The sequence below is a fragment of the Rhinichthys klamathensis genome, unplaced genomic scaffold, assembly GCF_029890125.1.
Source record: "Rhinichthys klamathensis goyatoka isolate OS25496 unplaced genomic scaffold, OSU_Roscu_1.1 h1tg000020l_1, whole genome shotgun sequence".
Lineage (NCBI taxonomy): Eukaryota > Metazoa > Chordata > Actinopteri > Cypriniformes > Leuciscidae > Rhinichthys > Rhinichthys klamathensis.
The window spans coordinates 2,036,325-2,054,496 of NW_026606571.1; the positions used below are offsets into that span (position 1 = coordinate 2,036,325).

At 36.4% G+C, this 18,172-nt stretch overlaps 3 protein-coding genes across 14 annotated transcripts in view; all 3 read right to left on the bottom strand.

Annotated features, from left to right (window-relative positions):
- Nucleotides 1-702: 702 nt before the first annotated feature.
- sst6 (somatostatin 6) lies at nt 703-2,610 on the bottom strand. The gene is made up of 3 exons (XM_056239681.1): nt 2,316-2,610; nt 1,835-2,013; nt 703-1,185 (listed from the first exon to the last, which is right to left on the bottom strand). Exons 2-3 carry the CDS (start codon nt 1,982-1,984, stop codon nt 982-984), a joined length of 354 nt encoding a protein of 117 aa, XP_056095656.1. The 5' UTR covers nt 1,985-2,013; nt 2,316-2,610; the 3' UTR covers nt 703-981.
- A 954-nt stretch (nt 2,611-3,564) lies between these two features.
- Nucleotides 3,565-10,123, bottom strand: pgd (phosphogluconate dehydrogenase). Its single transcript, XM_056239642.1, has 13 exons — nt 9,980-10,123; nt 9,588-9,663; nt 9,301-9,480; nt 9,147-9,212; nt 8,927-9,045; nt 8,346-8,415; nt 8,118-8,252; nt 7,708-7,897; nt 5,907-6,037; nt 5,576-5,709; nt 5,180-5,279; nt 4,230-4,352; nt 3,565-4,031 (listed from the first exon to the last, which is right to left on the bottom strand). Exons 1-13 carry the CDS (start codon nt 10,069-10,071, stop codon nt 3,912-3,914), a joined length of 1,536 nt encoding a protein of 511 aa, XP_056095617.1. The 5' UTR covers nt 10,072-10,123; the 3' UTR covers nt 3,565-3,911.
- A 5,053-nt stretch (nt 10,124-15,176) lies between these two features.
- Nucleotides 15,177-18,172, bottom strand: part of kif1b (kinesin family member 1B) — an 87,795-nt gene continuing 84,799 nt past the window's right edge. For all 12 annotated transcript variants that reach the window (XM_056239443.1, XM_056239459.1, XM_056239467.1 and 9 more), the window contains 6 exons: nt 17,682-17,750; nt 17,493-17,593; nt 17,251-17,403; nt 16,893-17,085; nt 16,684-16,802; nt 15,177-15,918 (listed from right to left, as the gene is read on the bottom strand). In XM_056239443.1, coding sequence (XP_056095418.1) covers nt 15,876-15,918; nt 16,684-16,802; nt 16,893-17,085; nt 17,251-17,403; nt 17,493-17,593; nt 17,682-17,750 — 678 coding nt within the window. In that variant the 3' untranslated portion in view covers nt 15,177-15,875. The remainder of the gene's footprint in view (nt 15,919-16,683; nt 16,803-16,892; nt 17,086-17,250; nt 17,404-17,492; nt 17,594-17,681; nt 17,751-18,172) is intronic.

Here is an 18,172-nt window from a genome sequence, read left to right on the forward strand (position 1 = left end):
ATTCCATGTAAGTTTTGAAGTGTAAAGCTACTTCTTTAATTTAATCTACTGTTTTAGTACATTGCAAACATACTTTTTTAAGTAGTTTTGCTGTTTGTGGATACATCACTGTGAGAAAAACTGCAGATAGTTTCTCCTCAAAATGAATAACTGCTCAATTAAAAAAAACAATACATTTGCTTACTAAATTTTAATTGATGATTTAAACACACTAAAGAAAGTGTCCTTATTAGTTTGACAGCCATGTTTTTAAAGCTGCAATGTAAAAAAAATTCTCAAACGACTTAAAATCTTCAGTTAACGTATTTATTTATAAAGTTAAAAACAAGCCATTTTTGACGGGACTACTGTCCTAGGCGGATGATCATAGTCATGCAGCCTACAGGTGAGTCCTGTTTTGGGCTTTGTTTACTACTTTTGTAAGTGTCTTTCTATTTTTAAACTGAGGCAACGATATTTTTGAATATTCGAGTGTTAACGATGTCGATTGAACTTAACCTGTCCTGTCTAATATCACAGCTTGCTTTTGATCTATATGTATAAAAAATACTACATACTTGTCAGATGATGTTCTACTTACAAGAAGTTTACATTAGGTGGTGCCAAAACTACACTTGATTTTCGTGAGCTAAGCTATAATGACGTAGCATAACAATGCTAGTCATGATTTTGAAGGTGTTTTAAAGTTGGAATTGACATGAAGAGATTTGTAGAACTTTTATTACACGTTTCTTTGGACTTGGGTGACAAACAGTATAAAGTGTACATGCAAAAGACTACTGTATTATTTGAAGATTGCTGTTAATTCAAACAAGCTGTTTCACACTGTAAATGTCTTCAGGCATAAAATACAACACAAGAACAGCAAGCCAATGGATACATATTGATTTAAATACAATGTATGGTTATATTGGCAAACTGTAAAGGTAGGACTGTAGATTTCAACAGACGTATCATCAGTGTCTGTTCTGTTTTCCAGTTTTAACATGAGGAGAAGGTCTTCCAGAAGAAGAGCTTGCATGGAGATTTATTTTTAGGGATTGGCTGTTCAACAACAGAATTCTCTCCCAGAGTGCCATTCAGAAAATCAGGGTCAAGATCAGCTAGTTCTTTACTAGTGAGGTTCAGCTCTGCCATATCTGTCATCATCATCTTCAACAAGTCCTTTTGGTCTTTGGTAAGTATCTAGAAAACAAGAGACATTTCTGAGGGCTTGAGTATTAGACCACTGCTATTGAGTTTTACAGCATTAACAGTATTAAAACACTGCAGTACAGTTATTTTTAGCTTATGATATAGATCTTAGGAAATACTAACAAATATGACCACATGAATTTGATTTACACCCCAAAATCACCACAGGTGAATAGGGTAAAATAATAGCTACCAACCCTATTTCTCCAGATGATTAATCACAGTATATATTTAAAGATAATTGTTTCGTATTACAAGTTTTCTGAAATGAAATACGCAAATGAGGCATTATCTAATTAAATAGGCACGGATTTCCATTAAATTATCATTGGATAACAGGATCAGAATTCTTGTTTCATTTTGTTGACATATTAAAGTTAAATGTTTTTAAAGAGAGGATTTCAGATATCTGTTTTATCACTCCATGAATCAGAAAATAATGTCAGCAGCCAGAAAAGAAAAAAATCTAAATGTTTATATAAATCAGGTGAATGCAATATTTATAAAACCTCTCAAAGTTTGGTGTAGGTTGCTTGAGAAAAAGAATGGCCTTTAAAAATATACATTGTAATTGAAATCTACAGATACAAATGCAACAATAGTTCTGCCTGTAGTGTCTTGCTTAAAATTAGAGACTCACCTCATTGGTTTGTGATAGTTTGTTTGGTACAGGTAACGCCTCACCATTCCAGACCACAAGGACCAGAGGAAACAGGCTCAGCAGCATCCGCATAATGAACATGCTTCTCTCGACCGCTCCACGATTGTCCCATCCAGCTCCCATTGTCATGTTTTACAAAGGTACCCTCAAAAAAGATACTGATACAGTAGGATAGGAAAGCCATTAGGAAATAACCTAATTTAGTCCAAATTAGGTTATTGTTAATTAAGAGGGCAAGTTAGCATGTTTTAAGTAAACCAACTACTGGACTATTTTATTTACATTTTAAAGGGTAAATCGTAAAAATATCCTTATCAAATGTTCAGTAATTTATTTCATAATTCCTCTATGATATATATCAACAAATACAATCCCCACATGCTCTAAAAGGCACCCTGAGGTCACCTTAACACAACCGTAATCATGCATAAAGATGAATCATGCTTGATTATATACATACATCAGCTCTAAAAGGAAGTGTTGATCTTTGGTATTTGTCAGTTCAAACTGCAGCATCTCGTGTTTGTGTCGGACTTAATGCGTAATCTGACTCCTCCCCGTTGCTGCTGATGCATAATTAATCAGCAGACAGGTCAAAAAAAGAGGGTGTTCACTTCCTGTCCTGGCTCTCCATGTGCTGAATCACCTCATTCACCATGATGAGTCAGCATCATTTGCCTGCGATTTATTCGTTCTGCCGTTCTTGTAGCATTTTAAACAATACATTAAGATGTTGCACGTTTCTCCAGTACTTTGTAGAATAGGGCTTTATTACAAGCTTTCTCAAATAGCTGGACCATTGGAAAAACTTCACACAGGAGTGACGTCATTGGTCACACATATCTGATAGGCACCTGCTGCTCTGTTCAGCTCTCTGATCTTTAGACAGGGTGGAGATGAATTAAGAATAAAGGTGCAGCCAGTGTGACTTTACCAGGAGCAAATCGTATTTTTACAGCCTTTATAATCCCATTATTAATCTTTCTTTGCTTCAACAATAAACATATCTTACAAATCAGAAAGCATTGTGGTAAAAATGTACTTTTGATATTTGTCCTACATAACTGTTAGATTTCACAAGAACCTGCCAGTATAATATGATGTAATATAAATCTGAAGTGTGTCAGTGTTGTTGTTGTTATTATTATGAACAAAAACTAAATGAAAACTTTTTTTGAAATATAACTTGAAACCTTTACAACCTGCCTGCAATAAACATGAAATGCAATAACACTAGACTGTGATTAACAATGATACCAGTTAGTGCATTAACTTTGGCAGCCCTAAAATCCTGGATTTTGGCTTTAATGTTAAAAATCACAAATGCCACTTGCTCCTCAGGTTAGTGTCAAGATATTTACATATATATTGTATCTTGTCATATTTAGTAGACAAGGAAAATATGAGATAAAATATGATGTGAGACCATTTTATACTGTGGAATTTATAAATATGAATTTCAACTGTCTGTTAGCAGGTAAAAACATTGTAGGTTGTGTATATTATATGTGGGCTGTTATCATAATCACTCAGCTGAGCCCATTACAAATAGCTCATTACTGCAAAATAAATAAATTCCTGCCCTCTCCTGGTGACGAATTGAAAGTGCATACATAAACAAGTTACAAATCTAGTATTTACTGTTAAAAATAGCAAGAGTAAATCTTGTTTGCAGTAGAAAGCATGTGAGTGAAGAAGACAAAAGCTAATTAAAAAGGGATTGAAATCTTTATTTAGCCTAATGCAGTGCAATAGTAACCCATAATCCAGGGTTAACGCTGTGAACTCTGGGGGCGAAGCATGACAGGTCTACAGCAGGAAGAATCTCAGAAACCACACTCGGACTCAATGTTGTGTTTGCGACAGTGGACATTAAAACTACAAGAAAAAAGCTTACAAATAGTGCATTTACTGATTTAATATAAATAGAAATGTGTATTTGAACTCTACTGTGGGCTGAACGTCAGCTCTTCAGGAGGAATGTGATCAGCTGCTCTGGTCCTTCATCAAGAGGAGATGATGTTCTTTGCTGTTTAACCTAACACGACTCGTCATCTTAGGCGTTATAGGAGGATGAGGACACTTTCCCTCCGTGGCCTGTCCAGTTAGTGTGGATGAACTTCCCAGGGTTTGATAGCAGCTCATACGTATGCGCACCGAAGTAGTCTCTCTGTGCCTGAATAGAGACACAATATTGGAGGTGATATTAATGATATCCAATGATAAATACTGAGAGAGAACAAATGCTTAAGCATCAAAATAAAAAAGAAATCAATTATGAACCCCACCATATGAATACTAAGGGCTTCAAATGGCTATTACCATAAATGTGGCTAGTTAGAGAGGTGGTTGCTTGTGTTGGAGAGAGGTTTACCTGCAGCAGGTTTGCTGGGAGCATGTTGTGCCTGTAACCGTCGTAGAAGGACAGGGCGGTGGTGAAACACGGCATTGGGATCCCCTGCTGCACACCTGTACTTACTACCCTACGCCATGAGTCCTGCAAAACACAGCCCACGTTTATATACTAAAAACACATTCTACATGGTTGTAGTACCAGCTAGTCTTTAGATTCGTTTTCAAGGTAAACCAGGATTTCTACACATTTACCATTTCAAATGACATTTCCAAAGTTCTTTGTAGATTTTTAAGACCATATTTAACATGTATGTTACATTCTGACTATGTATGCTGTTATGTTGCCAAATAATAGTTGGAATATTGTAGCTGTAGCTCAAACAAATCAATTAGCACCAAACTCCGACAAGTTCAAGAGCAGCATTTTATTAAAACTATCCTAAATCCGTTTGATTTGCTTTTACACTTTCACTGACTGCATACATTTGAAATGTTTGAAACTCCTGTTATAAGTTTTAAAATAATATTGTCACTGAATACATTCATGTAGAAAATTTTATTTTCAAAATAACTGCAGGATCTGCCATCTAGTATAATAATGTTTGCTATACTTTCCCAATTCCATGCTGCATTGAAACCCTGGTAAACACACACACACAAATGGTTTGTATTTGGCTTTCATTAAAATTAATATACTGTATGATTATAGCAGGTATGAATAAATAAATTAAATTATTTGTCAGTCCAGGTGGAGTTAAAGTGTCAGATCCATTTGGACTGTTCATGGTGTATATATTTGGAGGGCACAGAGGACATAGTTTTTACACATTAGTTTTTAGGGACACTTTTCATATATTCATTAATGTAAGCAGTCTGGCTTATGGCTGCTCTTAGTGTCACTGATTTCTCTTCTATGCCTTTAGCGGCACTATTACAGGAAATGGAGCAATGTGTGGTCACTTCCTGTACCTGACAGTCCTGCACAGCCTTACTGAAGAAGTTATCCAGCAGCAAACTCTGCAGCTCTGAGTTCCGGTCAAACGCTTCCTTGATCTTTCCCAAGAAAACACTGCCAATGTAAGATTCATAACCGTTATTCATAGCTCATCTACAGTTAAGATATTGTAAAAATCAAACAGTTTCCTCATTTCTGTGCATGTGGGATTTTTTACGTGAAACATTATCCCCACTTCCTAGTATTTACAGAGTTGCAACATTCACCGGGTGAAGAAAAGATGAAGTTTCATATCATTACATCGTTGAGTATTTCAGCAGACACTGCCTTTCTTAATAAGCAATCTGAATATAGGATATAATATTATGAATGTTTTTTTTTTTAAATCATAGTGAGCAAAGCCTGTTCACCTGCGGATGATGCAACCGCCTCTCCACATCAGGGCAATAGCACCGTAGTTTAGAGACCAGCCAAACTCTACGGCAGCCTGTCTGAGCAGCATGAAGCCTTGAGCATACGAAATGATCTTTGAGGCGTACAAAGCCTGAAAAAGAAACAACAATAAATACAAACAGACAAATCAAAACAACCCTCCACTAAAAACACATTATAATAACTATAATTACATCAAGAACAACAAAAAATCCACACCGTGCTAAACATCAACTTATTTACATTTAAATATAAATATGATTACATAAAATTTGGATATCAATAATCTATATTTTAAGTCTATCCCACCTTTCTAATATCTTCCAGAAACTGTGTCTTGTTTCCAGTGAACTTGACACCCTGGGGGCCGGAGAGGCTCTTACTGGCCTGAACCCTCTCATCCTTCAGAGAGGACAGACATCTGGCAAAGACAGCTTCCCCTGTGAGTGAAACACACACACAAACAATCAGCTCCAGTGACACACTGCATCTCTGCTCACATCGTTCAATTAGAATCGCCATTAGACATGTAAGAGACCACATGAGGAAACTTCATACATAGAATTATCTAGTCTATTGATAAAATGTATCAAAAACCAACTAATTAAAAAAAAAAAAATGAATATAATCTTATGATGAATAAAATACAATTATATAAACTATGTTCAAAAGGTTGGGGTCAGTATGTTTTTGGAAAAAATCTCTTATGCTCACAAAAGCTGCATTTATTTGATAAAGAATACAGTATAACAGTGATATTGTGAATTATTATTACAATTTAAAATAACTTTTTCTGTTTTAATATCGTGTTCTTGTCATGGCAAAGCTGGATTTTAATTTTTTTTTCAATATAATAATAATAATAAGCCATTATTCAGCATGCCTTCAGGAAACACCAGTCACAATGTATAGTTGGCTTCATGCAGTATCTGGTACCAGGCACTGGCACTGTTGACACTGGTAATGCAATTCTCCATGGTGTACTGAGTAATAGGCAGATCTTACCACATCTAAAAACACAAGAGACTGAAAGCAGCATGACTTTGTATTATATATCACCCAACCCAAGGCCAACAAGTGTGGGAAGAGGTGAGTGGAGGAAGGGAAAAAAAATCAAGTGGAAAACAGCCAGTCATGGTGAACTCAGCACTGGAATGCAGCCTATTGAGAGACGAAAACCCTTCTCTACAAGCATACAAATCATATCTACTCTCTCACGCTTCAGTGCTGCACAAACAGCCTTTTGTTGGCCACACACACATCCATTTAACTGACACTAAATATACAAACCCATGTCAAGTTTATTTCTATAGTTTATTACTTTTCAAAACAGCTTCATAAAAACATAATGCATCAACTGTTATTGAACAATCCTAAAGTAACATCATGTTTCCAATTACCATCAATCCACCACAGATCTCCATGGTAAAAAGGAGGCCAATATTTCAACTTTTTAAAAGGATTTTTAATGGTTTAGGATAGTTTTTAGGAATGCATTTTTATATCTGCTAGAAATATATATATTTTTAAATGTTAAGTTTATTATTAGGAATGCATTTTTATATCTTCTAATATATATATATATATATATATATATATATAGGCTATACATTTTTTTTTTCATTAAATGTTAAATTTGCTTTTTAAAGGCGCTATAGAAAACATTATTACTGATCTAAACCTGCTAACCTTTGTGTAAAGCTGTTTTGAAGCAATGTGCACTACGAAATGTGCTACTATATAAATAGATGAGACTTGACTTGACTATTACAAATCATTCTTGCAAAGTCAAAATATATTCACAAGCTAGATAACCAAATGATTAAGTTTGTAAGGCATAAAAATGTATAGAAATATTTATGAATGTTACATTTTCAGTGGCAATGCACACTGGACACTTATTATTGAGCCATACACCAAAAGCCACAGCACAGGAGAGAACAGAAAATCCCACTTATGTCACATCAGCTGAAGAGGTGAACAGCAAAGCTGCTTATAGAGACGCTTCATTCAACATGTTCTTATAAGGCCAAGTGACTCTCTCCCTCTGTATGTAAATAACAGCAGAACACACTCATACCTGGGGAAATTACGCAAGAGTTCATCTTACCGATCAATGTGACAGGCGTGCCGTATTCCAAAGCCGAGATGGCCGTCCATTTCCCTGTGCCTTTCTGCCCGGCGCTGTCTCTGATTTTGGGCAGCAGGTGAGTGCCATCTGCATCCTTAAATTTCAGGATGTTGGCAGTGATTTCAATGAGGAAAGAGTCCAGCTCTGTCTTATTCCACTGATCGAAGGCCTGATGGGCAAACCAGACAAAAAATTGTAATCTCAAGAGGAAGTAGACCATAACAGCCCTTTTGAAGGAACAGGGTGAGGTGTATTTCAAAATACCAGTGAAACAAGGAAGGGGGAAATAAAAAAATGACAATAGAGAGGGGAATTAAAGCATTACAACATCAGGGACTGTTCTTCTACATTACAAAAAGTGTAGTAATTAAAGGAGGTTGATGACTAACCTGAGCCATTTCGTCATGGTCCATACACAGCACATCCTTCATCAGATGATAAGCCTCACAGATCAGCTGCATATCACCGTATTCAATACCATTATGGACCATTTTAACAAAATGTCCCGCTCCTTCATCTCCAACCTACAGGAATATCAGAAGACAGAGAATTTGAAAAAAAAAGTGCATTCACAGCTTATATAAATGCATGCACATCAACTGATAACTAATACTCACCCAGTCACAGCACGGCTCTCCTGTGCCCACCTTGGCGGCAATGCTCTGAAAAATCTCTTTTATGTGTGGCCTGGAAGGAATCAAATAAAAATTAGATTACATAAATGTCAACCAGTGCATATACAATACTATTATGTTTTTAATTTATATATATATATATATATATCGTTTTTACTAGGTAAGTTTTTTTAATATAAGAAATTCTTTTGTTCAGCAAGGATGCATTAAATTTGACCAAGTGACATGAACTTTTTTTTTCCTCTTCTAATAATAATAATAATAAGAAGAAGAAGAAATGTGTCTTGAGCACCAGATGAGCATATTATAATAATTTCTGAAGGATCATGTGACACTGAAGACTGGAGAAAATTCAGCTTTGCCATCAAAGGAATAAATGATATTTCAAAATATATTCAAATAGAAAACAGTCATTTTAAATTGTAATAATATTTCACAACATCACTGTTTTTATTGTATTTTTTGTCAGCATAAGACCCCAAACCTTTGAACAGTAGAGTATATATTATCATGATTATTAATTATTTTTTAGAAGAACTTATTTAATACATGCTTGTCCTCACCAGGCATCCTTATGTCCTCCAGGCATCAGTGAGGGTCCATAACGCGCCCCTTCTTCTCCCCCACTCACTCCACTACCCACAAACAGAAGATTCTTCTCCTTCAAGCTCTTACAACGTCTCTGTATGTGAGGAGCGTGAACATTTCGATCAAATACCAGAACTGCATCATCTCATATAATCACAAACTCTAATCGGTCTCGTTTTGGATCGACAAACTCACCGTTGTATCTCTGTACTCTGAATTTCCACCATCAATAATGATGTCACCAGGTTCAAGAAGAGGAACCTACAATATAAAGAAAAAAGTGGGTTACTTGATCACTTTGGCAGGGTGACAAAGCAAACTAGGACTGTCGATTCATGGTGACATTTACCAGTTTATCGACGAAGTCATCGACAGCCTGTCCTGCCTTGACGAGGAGGATGATGCGACGAGGTTTTTTGAGTTTAGACACCATGTCTTCAAGGGACTCGGCACCGATCACCTTAGTGCCTTTGGCTTCATTGTTTAAAAAGTCATGGACCTTGGAGACGGTCCTGTTGAACGCACAGACCTGAGGAACGACAATAGTTATAATAACACCTTAAACACGATGTGAACCATAGGTTATGCAAGAAAATGACTGAGTAATGGAGACATGTAACTGCACTGGTGACTTACCACAAATCCATGGTCATTCATGTTAAGGACCAGATTCTGACCCATCACAGCCAGACCAATGAGAGCAATATCTGCTCTGTGGAGTCAATAATATAGGGATTATGAGAAGAAGAATTATGATTACAGAATGCAAACTTCTTTAAATTAGTGATTATGACAAATGTCAATCTGGTTGGATGACCATATAGGAGATTTCAACATTAAGTCTGTGTCTGAAAAAAGTGCTTAATAGTAAGTAGATAGATTACTATAGATCGAATGAATGCTGATAATGTGCAATAACTTACACAAATCACATTATATCACAATTAATTGTAATATAAACAGACTAAGGTGCTACAGAAATTCAATATCATAGTACTAACTGTTTTAAACGCAAAATTCATTCTTACTGAGCCATGGTTGAAGGTTGGTTCTGTCTTAAAATGACACTTTCGATCTGGGATTTCACTACTGCAGCTCCGTCTCTGATGAACTTCCTCATTCACGGCCTGAGCAGAAGCACTACACCAACTCCCAATGAACACGCCTGACAGATGACAGTGGCCGTGGCGTCATCCGTTTCTCCATCTGTGATTGGCGGAGGCTTTCTGAGCAGAGATTAGAGGCTGTTCATTGGCTGTCTGGGTCTGTCCCTCCTCCCCGTCTGTGTCACTGTCAGATGAAGTTGACGAGCTGTACGTGTACGACCTTTTTTTTATAGTCTATGGTACGAGCAGCATTTGGCATGAAAGTAAATGGAGAAATAGATTTTCTGTGATGAACTCTGAGGCTGACGTTTGACTTTGTAGGGCAAAGTTGCATCACTATAGTGAATCAAATTTCATCAAATTGTTTAATTATTAATTAAGTAGATTACTACACTTACAGATAACGACTTATGAATTGCGAAACTTTACATGCGTTTAATTGGTTTAAAAGTTTAATTGTGAAAATACTGCATATTAAAGGGATAGTTCGGCCAAAAATGATATTTAAACCATGCATTACTCACCCTCAAGCCGTTCGAGATGCATATGTCAATCTTGTTTCAGACGAACACATTTTCAGTTATTTTAGAAAATGTCTTAGACCCTTCAGTGGATATAATGTGAAGCAATGGGGTCCACCTCCTTCAAGTCCCAAAATGTGCATATATCCTTCACAAAAGTAATCCAACCGGCTCCAGGGGGATAAACGAAGGCCTTATGAGGGTAATCCGTGCGGTTTTGTCGTAAAAATATACATATTTAAAACTTTATAAATGAAAATATCTGACTTCCGGCAACGATCGACGCGCGTCCACGGGTGATGGAAGTCGGCGTACGAGGTAGGACGTAGCGTCGTGACGTAGAACGAACGCGCCCGCGCAGCCAGAGAGCAGAGCAAAACATCACCCGTGAACGTGCATCGATCGTTGCCGGAAGTCAGATATTTTCATTTATAAAGTTTTAAATATGTATATTTTTACGACAAAACCGCACGGATTACCCTCATAAGGCCTTCGTTTATCCCCCTGGAGCCGGATGGATGACTTCTGTGAAGGATATATGCACATTTTGGGACTTGAAGGAGGTGGACCCCATTGCTTCACATTATATCCACTGAAGGGTCTAAGACATTTTCTAAAATAACTGAAAATGTGTTCGTCTGAAACAAGATTGACATATCCTCCTGAGACCCAGAAAAAAAAAGTTTTTTGAATTTAGTTTTTTTCCATGTCATCACACTGTTTAGAGCACAATAAACAAATGGTAAAAAAACATATATATAAAATAATATTTTATTCATACGTTATGCTATGTCCTCTGTAGTGGACGCCAGGACTAAGTTGTTTAAAAAATAAAATGACATGAAATTATATGTATAGGCAAAACCAATGGGATTTTTTTTTCAATCACCAATACATTTTGGGGTTTCAGGATTTTTTCAACCAAAATTTGTATAAAGATTATTCTCAACTATGTTATGAAAGAAATAATGGAATGAATATATACACCATTTTACTTTTTGCAATATGTGGGTAAAATGGCCATAAGTTAATATTCCCATTCAATGCAATGTATCTATACACTGTATCTAATTTGCACATTAATGTGTTCTTGGAGCAACATTTAATGAAAAAATAAGGGTAATAATTGGAGTAATAATTGGCAACATTTTAATAATAATATCTAATATTTCATAGGAATATTGATGTATAATTTATTTCCATATTCACTTGTTGTGTCTCCCAGAATGCCTGATAAACATGATTTTAGTCCTGATGTCCTCTACAGTGGGCACGTTTGAAATCAATGTCCTGTTTTGTAACAGAAAGTCTTTTTTTTATTTGAAACCCCTTAACATTTTCCTGAGATGTTGTTTTATGAAATACAATTTGAAAAGTAGTCCAATTTAAATTATAATTACAATATATTATCATATTTCCATAAGAATGCTACATTTGATCACTAAATTAATGTCAGACATTTTTAAAGACCAAGGAGAAGTTGTTTTCATGGTGAAACCTCCAAACATTTGGTATCTCTGAAAAGTCCTGAATGTGCTCTTTACAGGACACCCAGGTTGTGTCATGTGACATGTATGATGTCAGAGAAATTCACTAAAATATAATGTCCACTACAGTGGACAAAAGTCTATTCTTGGGTCCCAGGAGGATATGCATCTCGAACGGCTTGAGGGTGAGTAATGCATGGTTTAAATATCATTTTTGGCCGAACTATCCCTTTAAACCGCTAAATGAAATAATTGTTCCGTTTTAAGGTTAGTAATAAGTTATTAATGACTAATAGGCTAATAGATAGAGTAAAATTTTTGAAAAGCTTGAAGATAAACTTTATTAAATAGCTAAGATGTTTCGGTTATTTATTATTAATACGTAAAACAGGTAAATAGCTGTTTTTCTTTCTTTTATAAAAATTGCAATATTAAAAATGTTCCAATGTTACTTTATTTATGCAAATAAATTCTTGATTTTCATGATACAATCAGACTTCACAGAACGTGTCAAATTTTTTGTTTTGTTTTGATGCGCTCAACTCCTGGGTTAGTATTTGTTAGATGCTTTTGTCAATTATTTAATAAAACAAGCTTTTTTTGCATCTTAAAGGAATAGTTCACCCAAAAATGAAAATTCTGTCATCAGTTAGCTAGCAGACATCCCAACCTGCAAAAAGTCATTTTGACTAAACCGCTCAGTTCATATGGATTATTTTTATGATTGCTTTATGGACTTTATGAAGCGGCAAAGTTTCAGTTGCTCTCAGATCTCATTAAAATATCTTCATTTGAGTAGAAATCTAATGTTAAATATTGTGAAACGTGAAATGTTACTATAACTAAATAATGGCCTTTGAAACTAAGACACCAATGTAGACAAGATAAAAATTAAATATTTAATGCAAAGTATTGTGGAAAGATAGACACAAAACGAGATCCATTCTTCGTCTAATGCACTGGTTGTAATTTTATTTTTCTACCTCATTCACTAAACAGGTCAATGGTGCAAGATTACCATACACAGAATTAAGATATATGCATTACACGTCTAGGCTATACAGCGAATGGATTATAATTATTACAAATACAGAAGACATATTTACATTTTAATCCAAGTTCCATACAACATGAAATATTTACAAAATAAGTATGAAAATGAAGCCAATCTGACAAATAATGTACAGTGTTAATGAAAATGGCTGAACTGTTTTCTGTTGTTTCATCACAATGAGAGGGAATGATGTTCATCTGGAAACATTAGGCTTCTGATAAGGGTGATACAGTAAAGCCAGGGTTGCTTCAAAGGCAGCATGGGAAAAAATGCATGAGTGAGCACAAAAACAAAGAGGTCAATGCATCAGGAAAAGCCAAACATAATGTTATATTTCTAGAAAATATATTCCCTGATGTTAGAAATGAAAATGAACAGGCCTCGTCACAACTCTGCCCTCCGTATCTAAACTACATGTGAAAAAGTGCCCTTATAACATGGTCAAATTCCTATTTCAAGAACTAAGAAGCGCAGCAACATGTCAGTCCCTAATTAAGATATTTTTCTTCTTTCATCAGATAATTCATGCATCTTCTTGTGAAACTCAAGGTACATTCAAAGTCCACTTCAATGAGTAAAACACCACAACCTAAAATCATTTGGTTTCCATTTGAGAAAACAACAACATAGTTCAAGCTTTATTTGTTCTGTTGTTAGTTGTATAAACACATTATGTGCAAAGAGCTGCAAACTAATATATACATTGCAAAACAATAAATACAGTTAATGAAATTCATTATGAATATCACTTTAGTCAACCAAGCCACTCAACAAAGATGGTAAAAAAAAAGAAAAAAAAAGTCAAAAACCTTTGCCCTGGCAAATATCCGTAACATCAACTCATGTAATTATATAAAAGCGATCCTTCAGTGCTCATTACTATGTGCCAGATCTGAATATTCAATTTCAATATTTTCACAAATGCCGTAACAATCCAACAGCTCAGATGAGGCCTACGGGCTGGCTGACCCAAGGACTTGACTTTCCGAGCCATTTTCATGCGTTTCCTGTGAAAATATGAGCAGCAAGAATATTGACTTCCTAAGGAATGACAGTGATCAGTCTCCCTGTGACAATAATTCCTGCTGGTTGTCTGACCAGAGGACTGTTGTGTCGCCTGAATCTTCCATCAAACTGAATCACTGGTAACTTCAGCACGTGTGCAAGTTTTCAAACATAGAGCAAAGATTTTCAAATCAAAAACAATAAAAAAAGAAAAGCAGAACACATACCATCCCTTTTCTCTCACTGGAACTGCACACTGCACTGCAGTGAACTGCAGAAATGGCCCAATTTCTACTGACAGTGATGAAACTGTTTTAGTGTCAAACTTGGTCTGTTTCACTGCAAGTAAATGGGAACAGCTGAATAAAAATGAGGAAAAGTGCCTTTCTTGCCTTTCATTGTATTATGTAAAACACTGATCACATGTTAATAAAAATAAGTTAAGATAATCAGTAGAGATACATGGTAAATGTTCAATAATATTAAAAAGTGATGCTTAATTCTCAAGAAGAAAAAAGACTGGTTTAATGCTCCTGCTGACTTGAGATTTCTCTAGAAACAGCGAAAAATAATTGAATCCATCATTTGGAAACCGTAACCAATGAAATCAGTACCTCACTCATTCGTTTGGTCTTTAGAAGAGGCAAACCCATCAGATCTTTCATGCTAAAACAGCCCTGAAAATGGTGTTTTAGTAATACAGTAAGTATAGAAACCCATGAATAGCGTTATGCACCGTAATCCTGAAAGTTATGTACAAATGGATTCATTCGGTTAGGTGTTCTGTGTCTAAGGTAATTCTTTTGCACCATTTTTTTTAGCCTAATCTACTGAGGAAATCGTTGAAATCGAGCAGAATACTCCTGTAGGCTACCGATATGTGAGAGATCATCTTTCCTTGGTATTATATGTCTTATGATTACATACTGTACTTTGTTAATGGTATGTTTTACGTCCTTGATATGTGGAATTAATTAAATGTCAAGCAAATACATTACAACAGGCTGGGCGAGTAAACGGCTGTATGTACATGGTCAACATCCCGACTATCACGGCTTGCTTTGATTCAGAAAAATCCAATAAGCCAATACTGCAGTAACATTCAGTTTAGGGGGCCATTTTTGTCTCGTTTTGAAAATTAAGCATTTTCAAGAAGTGCGTTGGTCCATCTAAAAATCTTTTTCTTTTTTCAGCAATATCTGGAGCAAAGCTATTTGTTTTTGTTTTCTATATCTTCTATCGGAGAAAGTTGATCATTAAATATGGAATATCTTATATTATAATACATTATAATATAATATTTTATTATTATTCTTTTTTTAAGCAAGCCAACTTTCTCCTGAGGGTTGTGGTTGTTGCCACATGGGTACGATTTTCCTGGCAGACAACACTGTAAGAATGATCTTCACAGACGAGAGTAACTCAAGTGAAAGCAGAACCTGCCCTGAAGATTCGTGCACACACAAATAGACTATTACAACATGCTACTTGAAGGAGGTTCAGTTATGACAAATAACAAAAACTGAAGACAGAATTAATCCAATCAATAACACAATAGAGAGGGGGGGGAGAGGGAGTTGGTGTTCAGGAACTCAAAGTTCATTTGCTGGAGAGGAGAACAGAGCCACAGGTCTACATACAAGAGGAAACCGTCAAGAACCACAAAGATTTAAAGTGTTAACACACTTGGTACGTTGTAAAGGTAGACACAGAGAGAAAAGAGGACTATCTCTGCATTTATGCACGCTCGTTCAGTTCTTCATCAGGCCGGACCGTCTCCTCGCCAGCTTTGACCTGTAGGAGAACATGGAAAGAGTCAGGTGAACGACTCGAAGTACAGGTTCAAGCGAGGTCTAAAACATTTTGAGCTTGTCCACTTTCCAACACATTTCTAGAGGTAGTTGAAAACGCATTAGACCGGATTGCTTTCGTAGTGTAGATGCTCATGTGGTCGAATATGCTCAAACAAACACCAAAGGACCACCTACTCTCCTCCTCCTGACCTAATGCGTAAACATTATGGGAAGCGCGCTAGCCAGACAGGACTTAAAGAAGACCCGAATACCAAGCACAATTTTCTTCACACCATTCCTGATTTCACAGCGTTTGGCCTGGCCTTGCTGCTTTCAGAGCAGGACAACAAAAGCTTCTGCTCTCTGTATGTTTTTCCGTCATCTACGGTCACATTCATTTAAATTGCGTGAGCTTATTTCATCCATTAGATCGAAAGATCTGGAAAAGCTCAGACATTTACCCGCCCATAGACCCCAAAGAAATCAGGACAGAAGTGGTCGAAAGTGGACAAAAGAAACTTGAAGGATTAAAACACCAGGTGCAAACTGAAATGTGTCTCCCTCGATTACTTGTGATCCAATTGACCAAAACACATCTTAATACGAGGTGTAAACAGGGCCTTAGTTTAATATTTTGTTACCCAATGCAAAGAATATTTGCAAAATAAAGGTGGAGAGGACACATTAGACTGGGTTAACTATAGGTAATCGTACCAAAAATATTGTATAAAAACCTCTTTTTTCTGGCAAAGGTAGGGATGTGTACCTTATCGTTCCTGCTAGGAGTGGGTTAAAGGCGTATAGCCAGTCATTCATGTCTTTGTCATTGTTGGCCTGGAGGAGGATCCCTCTGTGCTTGGTGCACACGGCGAATGTATTGGGTGTCTGCAAGCCATCAAAAAGCAATAATTAAGCATTCAGATGACATATATCACATGACAACAGTTGATTTCCAAATAGTGAATGAGGCTTTACCTTGAGCATGGCCTGCTGGTCTTCGCTGTACTCCACCTGGGCAGTGGATAAATTCAGCACTCCTCTCTCTACCGGGTCCTTGTCGTTGTTGTAGATGAACACGTATGGCCGACGTACCACCACAAAGTGCTTCACCCAAGAGTTGGAACGGGGCTCCATAAAACTGAGGAATCCCTTCTTTGATACCACAGACCTTAGTGAACACAGAAGGGCATGTCAGACCAGCATATTTATTTACAGCCAACGTCTCTGCTGCCTCATAACAGCCTGAATGATTTAAGTGCACAAATTCACATTGATCCTAGCGAGAATGCACTAAGCGCAAAAATAAATGTGCCAGGTATGTCAAAACTCTCACCCAGGTCTCATTTCCTCAATATCAGGCAGAAGGTTGAGGAATTCGTGTTTGCCGGCACGGGCCAGGTAGGATGTTTCCAGAATGGGCACCATGGGGAAGTTCTCATAGTCTGAGCATGAGGGGCTGGTGGCACGAGAATTAGCTTCAGGGGTCCTGGACAAGACAGATGTTTTTAGGATACTTCACTTTTAGAAGACTGTATTTGGAATGTATTGTTTTTTTTTTTAACATCTGAACTGTACCGAGAGTCTGACAGAGAGGGGCAGGTGGAGGAGGGTGTGAGAGTAGCACTGCTGAAACTAGTAACGGATGGATCCCGGCCCATAGGAGAGATATCTGACAACTGAAAGAGACAAAACACAGTGAAAAACAACCAGTTTTGTATGAACTGGAACAAATCAAATTAAACGAACCATCTAAGTCCAGGTTACCTTGCAGTCACTGATGCTGTTGCACATCTGGTATTCACTATTGAAAGTGTGTGTCAGGAGACGGAGGCACTGCAAATGAAATCAAAAGACATAAACACACCTTCTAATAGACATACAATATACACTTAATACTTTTATTTAGTAAGGATACTTCAATAATTATATTACAAATAAATACTTCTTTAAATTTCTATTTAAAGAATAGAATCAAGAAATCCTGAATCATGGTTTCCACAAAAAAAGTAAGCAGCACAACTGTTCTCAACATTGATAATAATTAGAAATGTTTCTTGAGCATCAAATCAGCGTATTAGAATGAATTCTGAAGGATCATGTGACACTGAAGACTGGAGTAATAATGCTGAAATTGAGCTCTAATTCACATGAATAAATTACATTTTTAAATATATTAAAATTGAAAACAGTCCTTTTTAGTTGTAATAATATTTCACCACAAAATTCACTGTTTTTACTGGGTTTTTTTTAATAAC

Coding starts and splice junctions, on each gene's coding strand:
- pgd (XM_056239642.1), bottom strand. CDS start 10,071: ATGAGGAAGTTCATCAGAGACGGAGCTGCAGTAGTGAAATCCCAGATC. Junction 9,664..9,979: donor CAACCTTCAACCATGGCTCA/GTAAGAATGAAT, acceptor TTGACTCCACAG/AGCAGATATTGCTCTCATTG. Junction 5,280..5,575: donor GGCGGTTGCATCATCCGCAG/GTGAACAGGCTT, acceptor TTACATTGGCAG/TGTTTTCTTGGGAAAGATCA.
- sst6 (XM_056239681.1), bottom strand. CDS start 1,984: ATGACAATGGGAGCTGGATGGGACAATCGTGGAGCGGTCGAGAGAAGC. Junction 1,186..1,834: donor AACTATCACAAACCAATGAG/GTGAGTCTCTAA, acceptor CTTGTTTTCTAG/ATACTTACCAAAGACCAAAA.